This window comes from Nelusetta ayraudi, unplaced genomic scaffold, assembly GCF_046127955.1.
Source record: "Nelusetta ayraudi isolate G7.1 ecotype Tasmania unplaced genomic scaffold, CSIRO-AGI_Nayr_v1 ptg000002l, whole genome shotgun sequence".
NCBI lineage: Eukaryota > Metazoa > Chordata > Actinopteri > Tetraodontiformes > Monacanthidae > Nelusetta > Nelusetta ayraudi.
In genome coordinates, this window is record NW_027466052.1 from 2269744 (window position 1) to 2294722 (window position 24979).

At 42.1% G+C, this 24979-nt stretch overlaps 3 protein-coding genes across 3 annotated transcripts; all 3 read left to right on the top strand.

The window, feature by feature from the left end:
- The first annotated feature begins 1830 nt into the window (after nucleotides 1–1830).
- Nucleotides 1831–6176, top strand: LOC142900746 (beta-1,3-galactosyltransferase 1-like). The gene is made up of 2 exons (XM_076045288.1): nucleotides 1831–2153; nucleotides 3679–6176. Exons 1-2 carry the CDS (start codon nucleotides 2128–2130, stop codon nucleotides 4832–4834), a joined length of 1182 nt encoding a protein of 393 aa, XP_075901403.1. The 5' UTR covers nucleotides 1831–2127; the 3' UTR covers nucleotides 4835–6176.
- A 3585-nt stretch (nucleotides 6177–9761) lies between these two features.
- On the top strand, nucleotides 9762–14074 carry LOC142900827 (beta-1,3-galactosyltransferase 1-like). Its single transcript, XM_076045415.1, has 3 exons — nucleotides 9762–10025; nucleotides 10241–13518; nucleotides 13558–14074. The coding sequence occupies exons 1-2, from the start codon at nucleotides 9991–9993 to the stop codon at nucleotides 11409–11411; spliced, it is 1206 nt and encodes a 401-aa protein (XP_075901530.1). The 5' UTR covers nucleotides 9762–9990; the 3' UTR covers nucleotides 11412–13518; nucleotides 13558–14074.
- Nucleotides 14075–20050: 5976 nt separating this feature from the next.
- On the top strand, nucleotides 20051–24665 carry nqo1 (NAD(P)H dehydrogenase, quinone 1). Its single transcript, XM_076045539.1, has 6 exons — nucleotides 20051–20221; nucleotides 21770–21937; nucleotides 22740–22870; nucleotides 22963–23076; nucleotides 23239–23340; nucleotides 24201–24665. The coding sequence occupies exons 1-6, from the start codon at nucleotides 20218–20220 to the stop codon at nucleotides 24543–24545; spliced, it is 864 nt and encodes a 287-aa protein (XP_075901654.1). The 5' UTR covers nucleotides 20051–20217; the 3' UTR covers nucleotides 24546–24665.
- The last annotated feature ends 314 nt before the right edge of the window (nucleotides 24666–24979 follow it).

The window sequence follows — 24979 nt, forward strand, 5'->3', positions numbered from 1 at the left end:
AAAAATGCTGTTTTGCCTAATATGGGGCAGTTAGTGAAAGTTCAACTATGCCTTCAACGATGTTTTATTCATCCCAGGCCCCAAAATAGATTTAAAGAAAAACGAACTAAATGGACAAAGATGGGTGTACAATCACTCTAAAATAAAATATAGGTATTATAATAATATGAATATCACGATAAATGCCTTTCTTGCTGATTGTCACACAGTTTTGCAACTGTGTAATAAGTGACATTTACTGGTGCGTTAACCCTTCAGTGTGTCCCTGCACTGAACTCTTTCTGTGATCCATCAGTCATTCTGCAGGTCACAGACAAAGTACAGCAAAGCCTTTGGCTGACATGACATCATCTGACAAATAGTGTTTGGTAATGATGATCCATAATTGCCACACATGTATGGGTCGGCCGCTCCTTGTTATGCCTTTTCTTTTTTTAGGCAGAAGATGATCAATTCTGATTTTCACAAAAGGTGACTCAGAGACAATAAAGCCCACTTTAGTGATGGATGGACGTGAGCAGCGTCACAGGCTCTTTGTCTGAGGAGCTCTCTGTCAGACAGATCTTCAAGCATGTCGAGAAATGTGCAAGGGGAAGCTATCGGACGCTGGGGATTTGTTTCAGCCTCTCATCAGAACAAACCTGTCTGTCCACTCCATTGTTTGACTTTTCTGTCTTCATTTTTTCTTTGTCAACTGCTCCCCGTCCATGACCTCTCCGGAGTAGCAGACTTTGAGGCTGTTTGCACGTGAACAGCAGAGGGAGTGGCTTCACAAAAAGGACAATATTTGGAGAAGGCATATTGTCAAGAAAAAAAAAATTTTTTTTGCCAATAATGCAAATGCATCACACTGAGAGCAAGCCGGTTTTACACGGATCTGTGTGTGGAGACTGGCTCAGATGTCTTCCCCTTTCTCTTTGTCCTGTATGTTGTCCAAACCGACTGGTTTACCTGTGCTTGGCAGGCCAAAAAGAGAAGTGTGCACTTTTTAAATCCAACGCGGAAACAATTGGCAACTGTCAGCCGTGTGACTGTGGATTTAAAGCCTGTAGCCTGTAGTGATTCGGCCCTTCAGTCACTCGTTACTGTTCAATAGTAATTAAAAAGTGACTTCAGAGCCTGATCGTTTTTTACTGCGCTGTTATTCTTGTTCAACCAGCAGACTAACCAGCAAAAGTCACATGTTGAGTGACAGTCTGGTTGCTGACAGTTGCCCTGATAACTGTCAGCAACCAGAGCTGTAGCTACATGTCAGTCTAGAGATCAATCTGTTGTTGATGAGAAAATTATGTTTGTGTGCAGGAATCAGCATGAGCTTTAGAGGTGATATTCTTTTTGGGAGTGCTGTTAGCAGGAACATTTTGTGTACTGCAGAGATAGCAAGTAAGTGCTTTTTGGTGACATTTTGTTTTATAACATTGTTGCTATTTCGAGTACAAGGGAATGCAGATCATAACAAGCACAGACCCAGACATTAATAAAGCGTTCAGTTGCCTGCCTTTAACCTGCCTTTTTGGGGGAGGGGGGGTTTCACCTCCCATGTTCCCCCCCAAAAAAACCTTTCACACCTGAGAACTGGTCAGTTTACGGCCGTGTTTGGTGATATGTGACTTTCAAGACAAATAAACCAGTTGATAACCTGGCAACAGCTGAAATGATAACAAACCTTTCCAAAAGACTGTGCAGAGCGCTGTGGCGGACGGACATCGTCCCAGCCGACGGATCGTCCGAAAAGGCCAGCGGATCATGCAAAGTGGACATGTGCAGCGTGGACGAGCTCTGAAACTCTCTGCACCTGCCTCTCTGCACCTGCCTCACGCAAGCAAATGAAAAGGGAGGTGCAAACAGGGGAGTGGCAACCCGGCGAGTGAGACTTGAACTTGGTGCCAGAGAGCAGTCACACAGGAGACCAGCCAGGACTGAGGACTTCTCACGGTGATCGACAGACAGGTGGTTCCAGAAAACAAATTGCCAATCATTTGTTTGCTCAGGGTGTTTTTTTCCTCATGTGGAACTGTCATGAAAGAACATTTCCTGACATTTGAAACTATAGATTCTAGATGATTCTATAGACTTTTATTACAGCCACGACTACGGCTCATCTGGACAAAACGACAGAAATTGAGGATGGACTTTGTACATGAACGAAAATGGTCAGTGTATTTTATTTTCTTGATATTTACTCTGATTTTAATGTTTGTTGTTTGGGGACAAAGTATCAGAGTTGAGGCAAAGACACAGTAAAGTAGGTTTTTTTAGAGGTAAGGAAGAATGTCGAGACTGGGGATGATGTACAGTTGAGTCCATAATTATTACCCCCCCTTATGAAAGTAGACACATTTTAGATTTCTTCATGAAAATGAACATTGACAACAAATGTTTATGGTCTATTAGTTTCCAAATTAACCAAGACAAAATGCCGACACAGTTTGATAAAGATATTTTGCTACGCTTTTTTTTTTTTTCATTTTTTTGTGGTAGAACAAGAAAGGGAAAAAATAAGCTGTCCAAAATCTTTAGCCCAGTGACAATTAATAGTCAATATTCTACGCTTTCTGAGCCACAACTGAACACAAACGCAAAAGGCACATGTCCCCTAAGGGATTTTGGGCCAGTATTCCATTGCAAATTGTTCCAGCTGGTGAAAATTGTGTGGTTTCCCAGCCTGGACATTCACTTTGAGCACCTGCCACAGATTCTCAATATGTTTGATGTCTGGGCTTTGTGTGGGCCACTCCCGGACCTTGGTTTTGGTATCCTTCAGGAACTGTTAGACTAATTTCGATGAATGCTTTGGGTTATTGTCTTGTTGGAAGGCCCAGCCACACCATGCAGGTAGACCACGAGCAGATTTCTGCATAAATATCGACATAATTTCCTTTTTCATGATGCCATGCACCTAAATAAGGATTCCGGTACCTGAGGCTGCAGCTACAGCCCCAAAGCACGATGCTCCCACCACCATGTTTAACTGTGGCAACTGTGTTATTAAGATTGACGGCCTCTAACTTTCTTCGCCAGAAAAGCAACATCCATGTGCCCAAACAGTTACAGTTTAGTGTAATTTAAGCCCACCATGATGGAGAGCCTTTACAACAATAGACTTTTTTACTGAAGTCCATTTCAGAACCAGTTTTTATTAGTTTCATTTGAGTAAAGAAGTTGAATCAATACTTTTACTTTTACAAGAGTATTTTTTTTTTTTTTTTTTCCCACAAGTATCTGTCTGGTACAGAATGTAAATACTTTTGCCACCTCTGCAATGGAAACAGACATTGTAATACCTACGGATAAACGGAGAGCATTTAACACTTTAGTAAGCAATGTTTTGCACAACACAATGTTAACACTTGCTCGATCATCGCTACGCAAGTATGCAAGTCCAATGCCTGTGGGTTCCCAGCGCTCTACTTTCCTCTGTTCACTTCTGTTACTTTCTATCAATGTAATTTATTCCTATCCATCAGGTTCTGAGAAGCGATAACATTTGTTCCACTTTCATTTAACTCTGAGTGTCATGTACGACAAGCCACTATATTCAGCCTCATGTTAATTAGCAAAAGAAGAGGGGCCATAAAAGCAATATATGGCCCATACGCCAAGTCTGCCTATGCTGATTATCTCTCGATGCTCTTATCATACATATGTGTGACTGACCAAAGGTCGTTTTTTTTTCAGGGAGTGCCCCGTCTTTTGTGTAGGAAAAGCTACTGAGGGTAGAAAAGAATGTGTGGGGTCACGGCACAGGTATTTCCTTCTTGTTGTGCTGCTGGCAACGATCTTCTTCCTCTACCGGATCAATTCTAGTGAGAAGTTGTTCAGGTGGAGCTCGTTGGTTTTTCTCCAGCGACACGACAGCGTCTCGGTGAACACGTCCAGTGTTGAGATGACTTCAGTGACCTCTGCAACTCACAATATCACGCCGATCCACGGGACCCTTCAGCCCTCTGGAGCTTCTCAGCACACCAACCCCACCTCAACGCCAGTCCCCTACAAGTCTCCTGGGCTGTACGTGGTTGAGTACCCCTACAGATACACCTACGTCATCAACCAGCCACATGCGTGTGAGGAACAGGAGCCTTATGTGGTGCTTGTGGTTCCTGTGGCGCCCAAAAACAGGGCTCACCGGGACATTATCCGCAGCACCTGGGGAGGCCAGAACCTGGTCCAGGGAAAGGTGGTGGCGCTGTTCTTCCTGCTGGGGCTGCACTCTGGAGAAGGGGCGTCTCAGGTCCAGGAACAGGTGCTGCAGGAGAGCCGGGAGCATGGAGACCTGGTCCAGAGCAACTTCCTGGACTGCTACAAGAACCTAACCATCAAGACCATGGTGATGCTGGAGTGGCTGGACACCTACTGCTCCAACGCTTCCTACGCCATGAAGATCGACTCTGACATGTTTCTCAACGTGCCCAATCTCATAAACATGTTGTCCAAAGCTCCCAAGACCAACTACATGACAGGCCTGGTGGCCTATAACGGCGCCGTCCTGAGGGACACAAACTCGAAGTGGTACCTCCCGCAGGATATTTTCCCTGAAACGGTGTACCCACGCTATGCCCTGGGACTGGGCTACGTTCTGTCTCTGGACCTTCCCAAGAAGCTGGTGGAGGCATCCAGACACGTCACAGCGGTTTACATCGAAGACGTCTACCTTGGCTTGTGTCTGCGCCACCTAGGAATCCCCCCCACCGATCCTTTCAACAGAGCCTTCCATGTGTTTCCAGTCACCTACAGCCGCTGCGCCTACTCCCGCCTCATCGCCACAACCACGGCACAGAACAGCAACCGCATGGCAACCTGGAAAGATTTCATAAAACCGGGTCCGTACTGCTAATGCATGTGGAAGCTCCACCGTTTATTGCAGACGTGTGTTTTTACCGAAGATCAAACTGGTAGGAAGGTGAAATTGAAAGGGAAGAATAAGTGGTCCCTAGTTTGTATTGAAAGTTTAAGAACACTTGGAACACTTGGAGATGTTGGAATCAAAATATGAAAGCAAAGCCTCAAGCATTGCTATAGCCGCGGGCTCGGATACACCTGCATGTGCGCACGCATGCACACACGAACACACACACAGAGACAATGTGTTGAAATCTTTTAAGGGATGCGGCGTTCATTTTATGTGGTTTTCAGTTAATGATCAAGTTATGATATGACCATGCTGGCTAGTAGTTGGTGGAAACTGGGACAATTTAGGTTTTTGTTGGTACTTAAACTGTGAGCAAACTGAAAATTGCTTTACTCCAGGAGCATAGCTAGCTAGTGTGCTAATAATGATATGAATGAATAATAAAAAACACCATAATGATAACATCCACCACGACACAAAGAAAGTATACATTAAGTATTTGTCCATCCTCAATTAAAAATTTTTTTTTAACCTCTGCCCACTGTGAGATGCAGCAGTGTCAGGTTTATGTACTTTCCTGTTCAAACACATACATACACATACATACATAATGACCGCTGTGCAAACATGATTGATGGTTCAAGGAAAGGCCACATCATGAGTCAGTGGAAGTGGAAGCAGGTTTATGTTGCTTGGACAGTGTTTGAGTGTTGTCTCTGGTTTCTCAAATGATTTGTCAACTTCATTGTGTAGGTGTGTGTTCTTCTAAACGCAGCACTGTTAGGACCGGAATACATTTCAACAGAGCACAATGACGATGACGTTGGTTTGAACTGAGGAGGTTTTTGTCTACTTTACCGTTGAAAAAAGTGCAACTTGTTTTTGGTGACCAAAAGCATTTTTAAGAACAATCTACAGTCAAACATTTTCAGGCTGTCACTGTGCTGTCATTATCTTATCAGTTCTCATTAGTTCTTCTCATTAGCTGTGGTGAGCTGTAATTAACTCAGGTCAACATATGGAATTGTCAGTCATGTTCAATGTTATTTGTGGGTCCTTTGAGTTTTCTGGTCCAGGTTCGACAGGGAGCCCTCAAAGTAGCCTCTATAATTTGCACAACATAAAAGCTAGAGTCAAACAAAATGCATTGTGGGTAAGAGGAGGCCAAGTTCGACCACCCCTGCTTGCAGTGCAAGTACAACTACTGAGGCATTTTCATCAAGCATTTTTGATTAAACGATGCATGTCAACACTCATCTCAGGCAGCTGCAGCATCATTTCTGTCTTTTAGTAATTTCATCCTTTTGCCAATTGTGTTTGTTTTTGCTACAATGATTGAAAACTTCCATTTAAAACATTATTGCTGTGATTTTCAGAGGGGTAAATAGCCGGCGGATTTCCTTTGTTTTTGCAGGGCAAATATTAAAACTATGGTGGACGATTCCAGTGAAGGCTGCGTCATTGGTCAGTGGCAGTGGAAGCAGGTGTGGTTGTGTCAGCATCATGAATGCAAGGCTGTTGTCACCAGTTTCTCAAATAGTTTGGTCTTTGACAAACCTTTCGTACGGTGGCCGAGAGCTGCAAACACACTGCAAACACAGGCACACTGCAAGAGAGAAACACTGCAAAAACCCCAAACCAAAAAGGAAGTGCACCTGGCCACTAGGGGCACCAAACTCTTTAAACCATGAGAAGGATTCATTTCTCTGCATTCATTTTGGCAGAGGTGAAAGAAGTTGAATAAATGAGTACATTTCCCCTTCAGCAACATATTATTATTGGAAAATAACCAATATATGTAGCCAATGTTAGTGTGCTGGCATTTGTTTTGTTTTTTTTGTTTTTTTTTTTTATTAATGTTTTTTGTGCAAAGCCTGGCAACTAAAGTACCGCTATCCGTGGTGCTAACATTAGCTCCTGCAACAACTTTCTGGGAGACCTGACGGTTGTGATTTTACTTAACTGTGTTTAAAGAGTACAGTAAAGAGAGGCCGCGGTGGCATTTATTTAGGTAGCAAATGTTAGCAGAGACTTTGGTTTTTTTCAAGGAGAAGAGAGAGAGAGAGAGAGAGAGAGAGAGAGAGAGAGAGAGAGAGAGAGAGAGAGAGAGAGAGAGAGCTTTAGGTTTCTAATTAAATAAGTGAGACGATAGAGGAGGAGCACTGTGAAAAGAACTTAAAATTAAATGAGAACACAATAAACACAAATCAAACACCAAGATAAGTTACTGAAAGTTGAAAGTTGAACTCTGATCTCTTCACACATTTCTCACTACGCATTCACAGTAGAAACACTACTATGTAGTGCATGCTACACCAAAAAATGGGAAAGTGTTAAGGATATATTCATGGAAACATGTTTTCATGGAAAAATTGTTTACTTGTCACTTTATTGTATAGCACTCAAGCGTTTCCATCTCCAGAAGTAAATTAGGAAATGTCACAAATAAGTGGATTCTGAATTTACTATGCAAACATGAACTATAATGGAGGGTAGTAAGGGGGAAATCAACTTGGCTGTCTGGTATGAATTCCACAACAAAGAATGGACAAAATATTTCTAATGTTATGAAATATTTTGTATACACTTGTACCGTAACTGTCAATGATAACCCCAACACTACCATTAAGTCGAATGTAAATGTTTCCCATCTAAATCTCCATATTATTGTGGACACTTTCAATGATACAGACACATATCCAGGTTGGGGGTGCAATGTAGCGCAGTAAGCACAGCTGATGCCCCATGTCCAGCTGGCCCTAGTTTGAAGAGACCTCAGCTGTTTCTGGTTTCTGACACAAAACTGTCAATAAAGGTGTATTTCCTCTCAAAGATGTACTGTCTATTCTGTGGAGCTGCCTTTGTTGCTTCTGCAGAGATCTGTTGTGTGTGTGGTCTAAATATTACATTTATAAACGACGCCCTCGAGGAGAGGCCCACCACCAGTGCACCTCCTGATGCACAGCCAAGCACGAGTGCCGCAAACAGAAAATTGTGGTCTTGTGTTCAGTATGTATCTGCACACTTGATGTTAAATGTGTCATTCATGGTTGCAGGAAGTATGAATAATTGAATGTAATTAGAAAAGCAATTAATATGATAGTAACTGAAATCTATTGCATCCATCCATCCATCCATTTTCAATACCTGCTTCTTCCTGAGCTCCGGGTCACGGGGGTCTGCTGGAGCCTATCAGCTATCTGGGTGAAGGCAGAGTAAAAGTGCAAATGTAAGTCACCAGGGGATAAGGAATAACAAAACACAAGCAAAACAATGTCTAATAATTTCAACTGAAATAAGGCGTGAAAGACACATTTTTTTTCTTTTCAAAATAAAACAGAGCAGTGAGGGGGAAAATATAGAATAGCAGAAGAAGGGCAAAGTCCGGGCTTAAATTCGGAGAAAATTTGATTTTTATAATTTCAAGCGATGAAAAAAATCTTAATAACATAGATGAACTCAGGAATGAAGGCTTAATGTTTCTCCATTTAACACAATTGATTTTATTTATTTATTTATTTACCCAACAGTAGGATGACGTTAGGTGCCAGTATGGGCCCCTCCTCTTTCGCCACACTGACGCTACGTGATGAGGGCAAAGGCAGGGGGACACCCTGGACAAGTCTCGAGTTCACCGCAGGGTCACAGAGACAAACAACCAATCGTACTCACATACACACCAATGGACAATTTAGAATTTCCAAATCACCTCACATGCATGTTTTTGGAGTGTGGGAGGAAGCCGGAGAACCTGAAGAGAAGCCACGCAGACACAGGAAGAACATGCAAACTCCACACAGAAAGGTCCCAGGCCGGGAATCAAACCCACAACCTTCTTGCTGTGAGGCGGCAGCGTTAACCACTGCGCCATATTGTTTATTTATGTTTTTTACTTTTCTATCAGAGAGTTCAGGTTTACAGAGCTTCATGAAATACAGGGCAACAAAAGAGAAGGAAAACAAGGTGTTCACTCTGGGGAAACAGAAAACGGCAAAGGTCCCACACAGTAACTAATGCAGAATCATAAACAGCGTTGTGACAGATCTTTCTTCCGATTAATGTTGGGATCATGAAGTTCCAAGGATACTCTCTGAAACCTGTCAGAGGGAAATCGCTCCCCATCCACATTGAGCCTCAGTGAGAAAATAAGACAGTGAGGCTGCTGCTGTCACTCCATATGTTTTCTCCCCATATGTTTTCTCCCCAGTGTCTTCTCTTTACTGTACTCGTGTGTCCTCGCTTACCATTGTTAAATACAATAACAACCCTTGGGTTAGCACCCCGGATAAGAGTACTTTGGCAACTGTCAAACTTTGCATGAAAAACATAACTTAGGAAAAAAAAAACACATGCCAGCACACTAACATTAACTACATAGATCAGCTAGGTTCCTATTATGCTGCTTAAGGTTACGGCAAGGGTTTTAAAACAACATAAGAGGAAATGTACCCTTTTATTCAACTTCTTCCACCTCTACCCAAATGAATACAGAGAAATATATGGGGTTATTATTGTATCAAATCACATCTGTGTGTGCGTGTGCGATCTAAAAAAAAATGACCACTTGATGTCACTGTTTCCTAATTTAGGAAAACCGGGACACTTAAGTGAAAAAAAGTGAAAACAGGTTTAAAGACAACTATTTACGTTTCCAAAATGCAAAGAAACAGGTGGTCAATTCGTGTCATGATGGACACACACACACACACACACACACACACACACACACACACACACACACACACACACACACACACACACAGTGTTATCCCTAGAGACTGCATCAGAGGTGTGGATAAGCGAAGCCCTGCCCGCAACCTCCAGGGGATTCGCACCTTCTCATTGGCTCTGGGAACAAAACAACACGTGGGGGAGGGACAAACAAAGGTGTGGCTTTCTGCAGGTAAATGCTCTTGCCGGCAGCCTGGTTATCTGATAGAACTGGAAACTTAAGTCCCACACACAGACCCGGTTGTCAAAGTGGTTTCAGTGGGGAGCGTTTGTTGCACCAACGCTGGGACGTTCACCGCTCATGCTTGTCCTCCCGGGCGTCCTAGACCCACCTATGCTTTTACAGCGGAGCTCTGCTTGCAGTGCTGCAACTCCGAAAGGACGACAACGCGAAGCACGAGTGTGCCAGCATGCTGAAGAGCGGCTTTGCCAAGGCGAGACAATGGTACATGACATTTCCAGTTGTTGTTTCTTTGTATGTGTGGGGCGAAAGAGGTGGGATGGTGCTGCTATTGTTGTTGAAATGCAAGTATGTGATTAGTTTGTGATCAGGAAGAGCAACTTGTTTTATACTTCACAGCTGTTCAGGTCTTTTAATAACTGGTGTTACCGCTTGTTGTCAGAAAAATGGAAACGATAACCCATTCATGTCTCCATCAGGCCAAGATCATTGTGCTGTGGGAGACCATGTGAACGAAAAGTAGGATGCATTTGGTCGAAGCGCCGCTGCGTCTTCTTGGTTCTGGTGCTGGGAACCATTTTGTTTTTCTGCAGTGACAGCAGCAACAGCAGCGACGGAGTGGCTCCTGACTGGAGGCCCAGCTGGTGGAGAAAATACAGTGCCACACAACTGTGGATGTTACTCTTCCAGGCAAAGGAACTACCTCAGTCCATGCTGCAGTCCAACGGCAACAGCACCAACCTTGACAATGTAACGTCAAAAGGTGGGAACCCTAAGATCCCGAATGTTTCTGTGCGCGATAACTCTATCTCAAGTCTGTACTTAGTGCAATACCCTGAGAAGTACCACTTCATCATCAATGAGCCGACAAGGTGTGAGCGACTGAAGCCCTTCCTGGTGCTGGTGGTTCCTGTGGCGCCCAAAAACAGGGCTCACCGGGACATCGTCCGCAGCACCTGGGGAGGCCAGAACCTGGTCCAGGAAAAGGTGGTGGCGCTGTTCTTCCTGCTGGGGCTGCACTCTGGAGAAGGGGCGTCTCAGGTCCAGGAACAGGTGCTGCAGGAGAGCCGGGAGCATGGAGACCTGATCCAGAGCAACTTCCTGGACTGCTACAAGAACCTGACCATCAAGACCATGGTGATGCTGGAGTGGCTGGACGCCTACTGCTCCAACGCCTCCTACGCCATGAAGATCGACTCTGACATGTTTCTCAACGTGCCCAATCTCATCAATATGTTGTCCAACGCTCCCAAGACCAACTACATGACGGGGCAGGTGGAGCAGGGTGCCGTGGTGCACAGGAATCCAGACTCCAAATGGTACGTTCCAGAGGGACTTTACCCTCACTCGGAGTACCCGCGCTATGCCCTGGGTCTGGGCTACGTTCTGTCTCTGGACCTCCCCAGGAAGCTAGTGGAAGTGTCTAGACATGTCACAGCGCTCTACCTGGAGGACGTCTACCTTGGCTTGTGCCTCCAGTTCCTCGGCATCCCTCCCACCGACCCCATGGACTTGGGCTACTTTAACGTGTTTCCAGTCACCTACAGCCGCTGCGCCTACTCCAAACTCATCGCCACCACCACCCATGAGAATGCGGACCGAATGTGGACCTGGAAGGACTTCCAGAGACCCGGTCTGTACTGTTCATGACGTGGTTTTAGTAAACATAAAGAAAGAATATATTCTTTTGGCCACATCTGACAACAGAATGATGCGGTTTGCCTATGATTCTTTGCACTTCTCAGAGCTGATTAAGAGTTGGACGCTGCTGTTTTTGAAAATGCAGCTGAAGCCGATGAACCAGTTTCTGCTCCGCAGGTAATTTGAGCCCCGCACGGACTGTACAGGTTGCCAATCCTCTCCTCATTTAGGGTTCTTTTTTGTTAGTACTTAGCAAGGCCGTGCAGAGTAAAGAGTCAGCCTTTGCAAGACATGTAGTGGCGCGTCGCGGTGAGTTTATGGGAACTCTGCATGTCTGTCATTTGTGCCAAGCTTTGCTCACGCCAAACAAAGACAGATAAAAACAGCTTTGAGTATTTTTTTTTTTTTTGCTTGTGCGTGTTCTCAGAGCGCTGCCTCCTTCTTGTTTACTGTCTCAACAAGGCAACTGTGTAACGCATGCAAGCGTACAAGTTTTTAGCTTTTTTTAGTTCCACTGAATTCCTGCAACTATCCACAGGGACCATGAGGAAGGAGGGAAGGAAGGCAGACCGTTGTAACTGTGAAACATGCCGATGAAATAGGCCAACGTGTCTGAGCTCGTGGTTTCACTGCAACATGTCATCACAAGTCCCACAAAATCAGGACAGGGGAATGTATGGAAATTACAGGCAGGTTTCAGGGAAAATAGGCAGTGTTGTTTTTAAAAGATGGTCCACATCGAAGTCCCATTTGCCTGATTTTCTTTTTCTCTTCAATTGTTTTCTTCCATCACCTTGCTGACTTTGTGTACTCACTTACTTCTTCCTTGTGAAGTGAAATCAAGTCATTATGTTGCAGTTTTCATCAAATCATTTATTATTTGGGATTTTTTTTTCCCCAAAAAACTCTTCCATGTTTTTAGAAAGCTCATGTTTAGATTTTTTTTTTCTTTTTCTTCAAACCTCCTTTCAGCTTGTCTACTTTCATCACAGCATGCTGATCTTCAAAAACAATGTGTTTATTAAAGACATTTTATAGCCAGTTACTCCCCTTATACCACCAGAGAGGGGAGAAGTCCTTAAACCCAGAGGGATTTTTTTCTTTACTGAAAAATCTATATAAAGACATATTCCAGGGGTGTTTCCACCTGATGGCACTTTATTGAACTTGTCATTCAAGGGACCATCTTACTTGTTTGCTCTACTCTTTTTAGGCTGAGCTGCCACAGTGATCTCGGCTACTGAGACAGTTTTCTGAAACAGCGGATCCACAATACAGGGCAGAAAGCAAATGTGTGAAAAGCCAAAGCGGGTGATTGTAAGGACCTAGCCTCGAGCTAAAACACGATCCAGGACACGGAGTCTTCGGTTTAATTACCTAAGGCAGCAATGTGATCTGCTGGTGGACGAATGACAGCAACCAGCACATTTAATTCTCTTTTCATATTTTTCTTTTAAAAACATGGGTGGGGAACCTTTGTGAGCAGTCAAATACGCTTCTACGGGAAGGAAGATAAATAAATATTTTTTATACTTATATAGTGTATATAAAAAAAAGGCAAAGACTCTTTTTAGAAATGACTAAAAAATATAAAAAAGGTTCACGACGACAAAGAGAATGTGTGCAGTTTTGCTTTAAAAAAAAAAAAAACAGGGATGAAGGTTGAGGTGATTTTTTTTTCTCAGATGGAATGCGAAGGGGAAAAATGTCTGAGTATCGCTGAAGTGACTAACTTCCTGCAGGGTACACCACTCAGCAGACCAGTCTGACTGCATTTTCTCTTAAAGGTCCAGTGTGTACGATTTGGCTTGATTTATGAGTTTTATATTGGTAAAAGCTTCATATTCTGCCCAATAAAAGTTGTTTGGTGTTTCCGACCTTTAGAACAGTTCTCATAAATAGAATTCATACAAAGAATATAAATAGCGCAAGGGTCTTGCTACTAGTTAGCTGCCATCTTGCACTTGCTATTTTTTTTTAAAGAAAGCCTGTTATTTATATTGCCGTAAATACGAAACTCACTGTCAGGCAGGCTTCCATAAAAATTTTACACACTGGGCCTTTAAGAAGCAAAACAGTTTTCGTTATTTTTGTTGTTGTTGTTGTTGTTGTTGTTGTTGTTGTTGTTGTTGTTGTTGTTGTTGTTTTTCTGCAGTCAAATTGCAATCATACACACTGGGCCAGTAAAGGATTGTTCTGATGGAAAATGAGCACTTTACAGCACAGTTGTTACATGTTCAATATATAGTTACTGTTTTATACATTAACAGATATTTGTCAAGCCCCTTCTGTAAATATGTATTAAGCAGTGTATTTCAAAGCATCAGACACAAAACGTCCAACAACAGCACAAAGAGAGATAAATTACTGTTTATGAAATGAAGAATTGTTGCCTCTGCGTTGACCCGTTGCGCTGCTTTCAAATTGATGCCTGTTTTTCCCATTTGTACACTTTGTACAAATGCTGGTGGATGAAGTCTTTTTTTCTGACCTCAGAGAAGTTTCTTTTGTGGTTTTGTTGGGGGGAAACTGATGGTGGATGGTTTCAACGTGATTGCATGTTAATTAATGTTGTTCATAATGATATGGGGCCATAATGTTTCACAGTGTAAAAAAGTAAGAAAAAAAAGCGAAAACGAAACAAGCATAATTAAAATTATTTCTTTAAATGTGTCTCGTTATACTTGAGCTGTGATAAAAAAGTGCGTTATAAACTCTTGGTGTAGTACATGGCTACACATGTAGCTCACCACCACCAGTGTGACTGTCGTGTGAATGAATCATGGGCTCAATTGTAAAGCACTTTGGGTATCTTGAAAAGCGCTATATAATTCAAGCCATCATCATTATCATTATTATTATTATTATTATTATTATTATTACATATTTAGTCCAGCAGAGGTCAGTGCTCACAGATTGCCAAATACTGCTGTAAGATTTATCAATGCAAAGCTTTTATAACTCAACTCGGTGATCAAATAGACAATTTCATTTGATACAGTAAAGCTAATTCATTTCTTTAAAATGTCCTTTATATATATAAAATCTCAGGTTTATCCTGAAGACGTTCTCCACTTGGGAAAACTATTCAATACTGAATATATGAGAATTTTAACACTTCATTTAATTCAACATTTTAAATTAACAAATCATTTCAAACCTTAATGAATGTAGTCATTTAACACATTTTCAAACTATTCTTTCTCAATACTATTGTAATGTGCCGTATTGTTACACTGAAGTTTGTAATATTTGTTTTGCCAAGAAAAGTTTCCACTTGTCTTCTGTTTAAATGTGACGAAAAGCCAGTTTGCTTAACTTGAGCCAGAAGAAAGCGTAACCATCATTATTTACAGACATTCAAAGTGGAGCAATCGTGCGCCTCAAATTGCTGTGCATCAGGAGACACACAAAAGCTTTGATGGTGGCGCCCCCTAGAGGACGGAACACACAATTCATTCCTTGACTGTGACGACTCTTGTCTGACTATAACGTTCTCTGTGTGGGTCCTACATGTCAGACTCTGACTGCGCTAACTGACTCTAGTCCACCACTTTAAACCCCATTAAACGTTAATGTATTAAATGATAATCGCTGGATTCTCTGAACACCTGGACCTATGGAGGAGTCAAGGTGAAGAAGACAGAAGACGCATTCCTGTTCAATCCTGACGTTCAGACAACCTTTGAATTTTAAACATGAATGAAATGTTGCATTGTCGTCTCTGGTTTAAGTGTTATATAAACGTGGCAACGATTGTATCTAATTAATTGTGTGTTTAATGGAAATAAACTGATTTTGGATTAAAAAATAAAATAAAAATGGGTAGTCAAACAATTAATGTAAAACCACAATAACAGCTTCACAACATTACATCCCTTACTATTCAGCTTTAGGGCCTTCCAGTCCACCGAGACAGCCATTTGTATATTTGTAGAAAAAACAAAACTTTTTGGACAAAAATGCCCATTGACCACCAAGTACTACTAGCCAAACTGTCTCATTTTAACTTCTCTACATCTGCTCTAAACTGGATGACATCTCACCTTGCTGACAGAAAACAATGTGTTGTGGTCAATGGTGTCAAATCCCCTTACATTGACTGTACTACGTACATGGACCTATTCTGTTTTCTTTGTATATTGAATGCTGATGATGCTGTCATCTTCACACCCAGAAGAAACCCTGTAGTAGCATCTCAAATACTTACCACTGCGATGGCTCAAGTTCAAACATGGTTCACCATCTCATGTTTATCACTAAAGGTAAAAAAAACAAAAAAACAAAAACAAACGGTGTGTATGATGTTTTCTAAACTCCTGACCCTGTTCGAACATTCTGGTGTATTTGTGGGAGGAGAGGAGATTGCATTGGTCACTGAGGTTAAATACCATGGAGTCATTTTGAATTTGACACTCTCTCAAGAAGCACATTAAAAAAGTGTGCAACTCTGTTAAATGGGGTCTGACAAACTTCAGGCAGATCAGAAATTCACTCACTGACAGCACAGCAATGATGATTCTACACTCAATGATTTTATCACATATTGACTACTGCTTAACTAGTTGGTAATCAACATGCACCGCCGATATAACCTCTTTTTTAAAAAAAGGGGTTAAAATTCCAGATAAAAAGACATTTTCTTTCCACACCTGTAACATCCTGAAAAAATGCAAATTTTTAAGTTTCCAAAATTGTCTAACTTTTAGAAATGCCTGCTTAGAGTATGAAATCCTTCATGGTCTAGCACCACCTCTACTGAAAGATTTCTTTAAAACACGAGTTGTGAAAGGTATGAACACACAAGCATGTGATAGAGGGGACTGTGAAATAACCCTTAGGCATACCACGTTTGGAAAGAATTTATTGTCTGCTGCGGGTGGAAAAATCTGGAATAGCCTTCCCTCTACAATAAGGGATTGTCCCTCTTATTCCTCCTTTAAGGGAAATCTCAAGAAATGGCTAAAGACCTCCCACAATTGTGTTCATCATTAAGTGTATTTCCTGCTCCTGTGTCCTCTTTTTATTTTATTTTCTTTGTTTTCTTTAGTCATAATGTCTTCTGTTTATACTGCTTATTTATTTCAACCTGACCTGACGTGCGACCCTAAGTTTCCTATGTGCGTATATACATGTGCAATAGGCCCTTTGTGTAATCCATTATGCACTTAAGTGTTGTTTGTTTTATTCGTTTATTCATTTTATTTTATTCTCTCTTGTTCCTGGGCCACATGTAATAATAGTACTAGCACTTTACATCTTATCACCAAAGCCCTTTAGCTTTGCAAAGCCGTGTTTTACTTGTATCGAGTGATGTGCAATACTATCGGCATGTGCAATAGGGTATGTGTGCATTTCATTACACACCTAGGTCTTTGTGCAATTGGGAATGTGCAATAACAGCAGCACTTCACATCTTTTCTGAATGCACTTTAGCACTAAAGCACTTTTACATTCGCACTTAAATATCTGGTCCCTCTGGTTGAATTGGGGTCCACAGGGTTGTGTCGACTCTACCTAGAACATTGAATAGTGGAAAATTATTTCATACATTATAATGTGTATTTTTATTGATCCCCAGGGGGACTACCAATGCAAACTAGCTTTTTGCTAGAATTGAGTACATTTACATTTTTTGTAAAAAAATGTCCACGAATGTTCGTTGTCCCTTTTTATAAAATAAAATAAAATAATTCAATCTAATCTAACCTAAAGCTGCTGTCTGTTACCTGACTGTAATTCCTATTGTTCCTATTCCTACACTTAAAATGGAAACAAAAACAAAAAAGGATTTGTGGATTAAACTGTCGCTGGATGTGTCCGTCCCTCCTGTCTGCTTCCGCTTTGTGCACCTTGTTTTCCACATTTTGTTTTCCAGTTTTTTTCCTCTGGCTGCTAATCCAGACGTGTCATGCAGCAGCCCGAGAGACACACCGGAGGGATTAAGACAAATTTATCCCTGAGAGCACAGCGGAGAGCCTGGTCCTGCCGTGTCACTGGATCTCATTATTTCCCTCCAACATTGTTAGTGGCAAAGACAGCAAAAACATTTCTGCTGTGCTGCTGTGGCCCCAAGGTTTCTGGTTGGCCTGACCTTGCGCACCACACAGAACATTTTCTAAATCCATTAGGATTACCTCATTTATTAATCTGGTGTAGAGTGGACAAAAATAATTTCAACTCAACTTTGTCCCTCCACTTTCATCAGATCAGAGAAAATCTACATTTCATTCTGTCTAGAATATATCCAGGAAAAGCACTGATGGCTGTTTGTCAGGTGGAAACACGTTTCAGGTCATCCTGTCCTGCAGTACCACTGTTAACCTGTAGAGGTGGCTATTCTCAGCCTAACCTTCATGGATAACCTTGGATTTTGCAGTTACACTCTGCAGCACACACAACCCATTTGACAGAATAGCAACACTGTAAATATTATTTTATTTTTTTCAAATTGAACTGATTTAACAATTAAAACTTGCAATTAGGCACCCTTGTAAAGGTTAACTAAAACACGCCTCTGCATGATGATGCCTTTTTTTTCCTTCTTCTTCTTCTTCTTCTTCAGTCCTCTCCTTCCTCTGAGCTGCCCTTCTTTAAGTGTCCATCAGATGGCCTCAGATAAAACAACCATCCACGAAATTGGCCTAATGTGCATGTATTTGGAATGTGGGCGGAGCCTGCATTTTACCCATGCTGAAAATTACATGTTTTGGCGGAACTTTATTTAGAATAGTGCCTTTAAGAATGAAGTCTTGTTGTGGAACTGGTGACATTTTTGGTAGCAGTGTGAATGCAGCGTTAATGCAGCGTTAAGCTAGCTGGCTCTGCTAATAGTGGTGTCTGATGGTGACAAGAGCAAGAAATCACTTAAGAAAATGGTGATAAATGTGCATATGTATACACATGTATACACACACACACACACTAACACATATACATACATACATACATACATACGTACATACATACATACATACATACATACATATATAATATACATACAGACAACAATATATATGCAGACAGACAATGCCAGTAGCCTGCCAACAAACATGTAATGTCTACTGAAAGTGAATTGGAATTTTTGTTATTGTTGTCAGCATGGTTAAAGTGTTTGTGTAATTACTTTTCATGCCACCAGTGGAACACAGAAACTTGATGCAGGACTGGTGCATTTCTAAGTGTTTTCACTCTTCCTATTTCATAATTAGCCAACGGTTACGATGTAATCCATGTAGAAAATGAATGGAAGGTTTGCTCACCTGACTGTGAGTGACATTCCTGCAACATTCCGAGGCTGTCGAGCTGGTTGCCTGGAGCGTTTGTCATCTGAGAGGAGATGTAGCTTGGGCAACATATTTGGAGGCACTTAGCTTAGATTCCTTCATCTGATAAAAGCCAACGTATAAGAAGCTTTTGTATTTTTAGAAAATGGTTGGTTTAAGAAAATACCATCTCCCTGTGCACATGGCCTCAGATTGTACCATTTCCTGATAACGGCTTCACATGAAATGCGCCAAAGTGCTTATTTTTAATCATCATCCATAAAGGTATTTATTTCTTTTTTCAATTTTCACAAGGTGAGTGCCTTGATATGTACTGGATGTGTTTAGTTCTAAATACAGTTGATGTTGAAATGTTGTGGAGGACGTATTTGAGCTAAATATTACCGCTAAAACACAAATACCGAGTTGACTGCTACTCCCAGTCGATCCTCAGCAAAAACAACACTTCATTTGACAATCTCAGGAATTTTTCTTTTTTAATTTTCTGTTAGATTTGTTAACCTCACTATTTGTACATACTTAAAGAGCGACTATGAGAACAACATAAGTGAATCATAAAAACAGGCAGATGATCCAGAACCAAAAGACTGTGGGTATTCGTGAAATTGAGGCACAGCGTGTAAAATGTAGTAACCTCAAGTGGCCAGAAAGTGTATTGCACCCAATTTAGTACTTTTTCTTTTTTGTTTTTCTTTCTGGTATTCCACTGGATCACACATCTTATTTTTCTCCCAGCTCTGATGAGCAAAACCACCAGACCCTGAGCAGCTCCACCTGCTGGGCTACTGTAGAAACACGGTGGAACAATATGGCTGGCTGTGGACTTGCTCTTTACATAAATAGAAAAGGTAGTTGTTAGCAAAAAAACAAACAAACAAAAAAAACACTTTTTACATAGTCTATGTAACTTTATATCACGTATACACATGTCTACATCCTGGCTTAGCGAAGAGCAAAGGGTTAGGGTTAGGGCTAACTGAATTTCATGTTGAAACAGTTAAGTTCTCCAGAGACTTCCCAGTCTGCCGCCAAAGCCAAGGGGAAACTGGTGACTGGTGACATTAGAGTCTGCGGCCCGCCGGAGCGTTTCAGGGCTCCACCAAACTGACGCCTCCGTCTAACGAGGTGAAATTAAGTCGGATTAAAGAGTTTATGACGCCACATGACCCTGGCAGATAATCCCTTGAAAGTGACCCAAACATTCTTTTCCAGGCCAAATGAAACCAATCTTATTCACCTGCACCGGCATGACACACGCACGCGCGTGCACACACACACACACACACACACGTTCACACCCCCACACACATTAGACTAAACCGGTCCTGCATTGACAGCAGACAGGTTTTTTTCCCCTTCTCGCTGTGAAGCCATTGTGACTGTTGGACTCTTTCTCCCTGTCTGATATCAGCCATCAACATGGTTCTCACGCAAAGACGGCCGCAGGCGCTATAAAAGTGGCGAGCAGCCACCTCCGAGCCCACGACTGCAGCCGGGACGGATCCCCCAGACACACACACACGCCCACGATGGGTAAGACCCCTTCTGATGCTCTTACTTCTTGTAAAATGTGCAAAGACTATCTAGAGTGTGAACAAACTCTGGAACCATTTGACAACACATAGTTTAACGAGAGGATTTATGATCGTGCGGTGTTGAGTGTTCCAGCCTCAGTGCTGCTCTGTGTGTCTGAGAATTCTCTGGTTGACAACCGAAGTCTGGATGTATTGTGTTCTCATTTTAGAGCCACTGACCGCCCAAAAAAGCTTTTAACACTAATATGTGAAATGTTCTCTTGATGTTAAACAAGAATATCACCCTTAACTCTCAATTAAAGAAATGTACATTTTATTAAGCATATTATATTATATGCAAGTTATAGAACTTACTTTAAACTTTATGAGCCCCTTTGTGTCAAAGATCACTCTGTGTAAACAACTGTTTTCTCAGGGCAACAGATTAAAAACAGAAATCATCAAATTGGTGGAAAACAAAACAGAAATTTATTTATTTATTTTACAAATGAATTGAACAAATGCTAGGCGACTCATGCTGACAGCGGTCTGCAGCCAACAGATTGTCGCGTTACGTAAAACATCCAGCCTCTTGAGTTGTGGCTGCTCACACATTCTGAACTTAGATCCCAAACTCCAAACCTCTGGCCTTATTGCCGTCCTGAGTCACGCCTCAGCCTCTATTGGCTGAGCGGAGTGGCAACTGTTTAAGTACCACCAAAGGACTTTATGATTCAACTAATGTTGAAAATCTCGACTCATTGCTGTTGTCACATGTTATTGTGATCATGACAACCTGCAATGAATGTTTTGTATGTGTTTCGAAAAAACGCCGCCCAGCAACATGTTTGTGAAAGGGAACTACATCAAAGGTAACAACCGCTGGTTTGTCAAAGGCAGGCAAAATTTAGGGGTCTAGTGGTTGAACAGTCTCTCTGTTCGTTCAAGTGGGTCAGTCAGATTATTTTACTGTCCAACTCAGCCTCATAGCAACAGCTCATGTGTTCCTATTGGTGCAGGGGAACTCCATCAGAAAAGCGGTTGTTGTCCAACGGAAGCATATTACCGCCACCACCAGATAATTTCACATTATTTGATAACAAACAAAAACTAAATACATCAAAGTTTCACGTTTTTCGCGATTTCATGTTTTTACATAAAAATGATCACGTTATTTTGAAAAACGAAATCACCTTTGCACTAGATCATTTGACTTTATTTCATGATAACAAACTGAAACTAAACAAAACGAGGCATATGCGAGGCACTATGGCTTATTGGCTTATTTTCGTTCAGTTTCGACGAGTTACCGTGAGATAACGTGAAAACTAGATAGTGCATACGTGATACTGAGACCCCACCCTGCCTCTTTTTTTTTTCTTTCTTTTTTTTTTTTTTTAGTATGGCAGCAAGACCTTCCGTACTGTCCTGAGTCGGTGAGACGAGGGAATATTTTTTTGTGTTATTGTTGTTGTTGGTTTAATTGGCGCCATTTTGGCTCTTCTTTGTGTGGTGACGTGAGAGCCAGCAGCAGGCGTTGCCCAAACCTGTGCTTTGTGTCCGGTAGCTCAGAAGACGGCGCTGATTGTCTACGCCCACCAGAGCGACGGCTCCTTCAACGCCGCTGTTCGCGACACAACGGTTAAGGAGCTGAGCAGACAGGGCTACACAGCGGTCGTGTCCGACTTGTATGCCATGAACTTCAAAGCCAGCGCCACGCAAGACGACATCATCGGTGAAATAGAGCTCTCTCTCTCTCTCTCTCTCTCTCTCTCTCTCTCTCTCTCTGCAAGTAACTGTGTAAAAGGGCAATAAAAAAAAAAGATCTACCTTGATAAACTACTATCACCTACCTCCTCGTCTGAGAGCTTCAAGGAAGATATTTCTAAGTAATCACCTGTTGTTGCGCAACAGTTGTTCTGTACACATTGTGCAAGTTCAATAACAAACTCATTAGTGCATTCAATTTTTAAAGCGAGGGTTAATATGTTACCTAAAAACATTTAGGGAATGCTTTCTGAAGCTTAAAGGTAATAAAAAAGTGCCTGTGTATTTACATTTATCAAGTTCATTTGCTGAACAGGTTAAGTGTGGATGTACAGAAAAGCCAAAATATACGTGTATAGCCTTATATAAATAAATACAAGAATCATATTTGCAAGGTACAGAAATCTGGAAGAGTCAAGTTAACTGTAAATATGTGTGTATATACTGGTGCAAACTGTATACTAGTGTCTGTGCAATTTTTGTGCAGATTTATTCATTAACTATTTTTACATAATGAAATTACTATATAGCAATTGTATCAATACCTATTTACATACATCTACATATTTTTATACAATGGAATTGTCAACAATAATTTTCTTTAGTTAATGGTTAAGACTACATAAGTTTACTCTTCCTCCCACCCTCTTTTGAGCATGTCAAGGCTGTGGATGATTCCAAATCCAAAACGATGCAGCTCTAAGAACATGCATAGCTTTTGATGAATCAGCGCTGAGAATTTGTAGCTAGTGATTTTTTTTTCTCTTCAGGTGAGTCCAAAAACACCCAACTGTTCCAGTATGGCGAGGAGACCATGCACGCCTGGGAGGAGGGCCGCCTCAGCGACGACATCGTCGCGGAGCAGCGCAAAGTGGAGGCGGCCGAGCTCATCATCTTCCAGGTCAAAGGTCAAAGACAAGATGCAGTGGTACGGAGCCGGGACCTGGCTCTGACTGAACTGGACTGTGTGTGTGTGTGTCTCTGTTTCCGCAGTTCCCGCTGTACTGGTTCAGTGTTCCGGCCATCATGAAGGGCTGGTTCGACAGAGTGCTGACACAAGGCTTCGCCTTCTCACTGGTGCACATGTACAACAACGGCATTTTCAAGGTCAGTGTGACGAGCTGATGCACCTATAAAGGTTCATTTCAAAGAGCCATTTTAATAAAGACAAGCCCAGAGAAGGCAAATGGTGTGTGTGTGTGTGTGTGTGTGTGTGTGTGTATGTGTGTGTGTGTGTTTTGATCTGTATATTGGTGGTTCCTCAACAAGAACAAGAAGGCCATGCTGTCCTTCACTACCGGTGCCATTCAGACGATGTTCCAGCCTGACGGCATCAACGGAGACATCAACGTCACTCTGTGGCCTCTCCAGGTGAGCGACACGAGGCCACGACTCGTCACACATCAGCACTGATCACAGACATTAGAGGGGAGCTTGAACAGAAAATAAAGACAGAGACGGAATCGGTTTGACTGGTATCCCCTAAAGTCTGTGAATTGGATTGTGAAAGAAGGAGATGTGAAGGATTAGAGGGTGACATGGACGCAGCTGATTGGCTGAAGATATATATAGATATAGTGACTTATTAGTCAAATGCTTTCGAACACTACTCTTGGCGGCATTTATATCGTCATTAAAACGTCCTGGCGGGAGGTGGTAATAGATGAATTGATAAACAGATATATGACTTGATTTACACAGACACACATGTACATATATGTATATATATATATATATATATATATATATATGTATATATATGTATATATATATATATATGTATATATATATATATATATATATATATATATATATATATATATATATATATATATATATATACATACATGTGCGCCTTTTCTTGCTTAGTACAAACTAGACATTAAAAAAATATCACTCAGCTAATCTTGCCTTTTCTACCGTTGGTTTACATGAGTGCAATGCATTATGGGATATAGTGCTGGGTTAGTGACCATTGAGTGGACTATACAATGAAAACTGATGTTCACTCAGGATTTGGACACCACTACAAAATGACATTGCCCTATTTGGTGACTGTATGGTCAGTAAGGGGCAATATTGGACACATCCGTGATTCCTGGGAACAGGCTCCAATAACAGCCTGTACAGTCACTGGCCACTAGGGGGCAACAAGGATGTCAACCAATCAGTGAAGGATGTTTATTCACCCAACGCAGTCGTTCACATTTTTCTTTCGCATCTCGTTTCAGAACGGGACTCTGCACTTCTGTGGATTTCAGGTCCTTCCCCCACAGATTTTCTGGTGCCCCGCCCACTCCAGCCCCGAAATGCGAAAGGGAATGCTGGACGGGTGGACGGCCCGCCTCGGCGGACTGTTAGCGGAGAAGCCTTTGACTTTCGCTCCCTGCGAACTCTTCAACCTCAACTTCCACAGTGGCTTCCTGATGCGTCCCGAAGTGAAGGAGGAGCAGCGGTCGCGTCGCTACGGCCTCACCACGGGGCATCACCTGGGGAAAGCGCTGCCACCTGACAACCAGATCAAATCTCAGCCGCAGGGAGACGACGCTGATGCCCAACCAAACACCGGGAACTAGGAGCTCCACCTCTGTCCTGGGACAACCTGAAGCCCACATAGTGGTGACAGATTTTGTGTAAATGTTTGTTTGTGTTTTACTGAAGCTGAAATAAATCTGTTTGAGCGGTGGCTACAGAAACACCTTTGTCCCATTTGTCCTGGTCGGTCGGTGCCACTCTCACTCACAGTTCTGTTCTGCTGGGGCCCCTTTGTGGGCGGTAATGGTAAGGTTTCATTGCAACACCTTGGATATGTGGCTGTCAAATAATGTTGGGAGGTTTTACACTGTTTTCGCCATGGAGGGTCATTTATAGAAGTATTCTTCCAGTTTTGGGGTCTCAGGCCAGCACAGGTAAATTACTCTGGGTTCAATTCCAGGCCTGGGACCATTCTGTGTGGAGTGTGTGCATGTTCTCCATGTGTCCTTATGGGTTCTCTCCGTCTTCCTCCCTC

What these genes read in the sequence shown, in the direction of transcription:
- LOC142900746 (XM_076045288.1), top strand. Translation starts at nt 2,128, where the DNA reads ATGGACTTTGTACATGAACGAAAATG. An exon ending in TTTGTACATGAACGAAAATG is followed by an intron (nt 2,154 to 3,678) that starts GTCAGTGTATTT and finishes TTTTTTTTTCAG; the next exon opens with GGAGTGCCCCGTCTTTTGTG.
- LOC142900827 (XM_076045415.1), top strand. Translation starts at nt 9,991, where the DNA reads ATGCTGAAGAGCGGCTTTGCCAAGGCGAGACAATG. An exon ending in TTTGCCAAGGCGAGACAATG is followed by an intron (nt 10,026 to 10,240) that starts GTACATGACATT and finishes TGTCTCCATCAG; the next exon opens with GCCAAGATCATTGTGCTGTG.
- nqo1 (XM_076045539.1), top strand. An exon ending in CCGAGCTCATCATCTTCCAG is followed by an intron (nt 22,871 to 22,962) that starts GTCAAAGGTCAA and finishes CTGTTTCCGCAG; the next exon opens with TTCCCGCTGTACTGGTTCAG. An exon ending in ACAACAACGGCATTTTCAAG is followed by an intron (nt 23,077 to 23,238) that starts GTCAGTGTGACG and finishes TTCCTCAACAAG; the next exon opens with AACAAGAAGGCCATGCTGTC.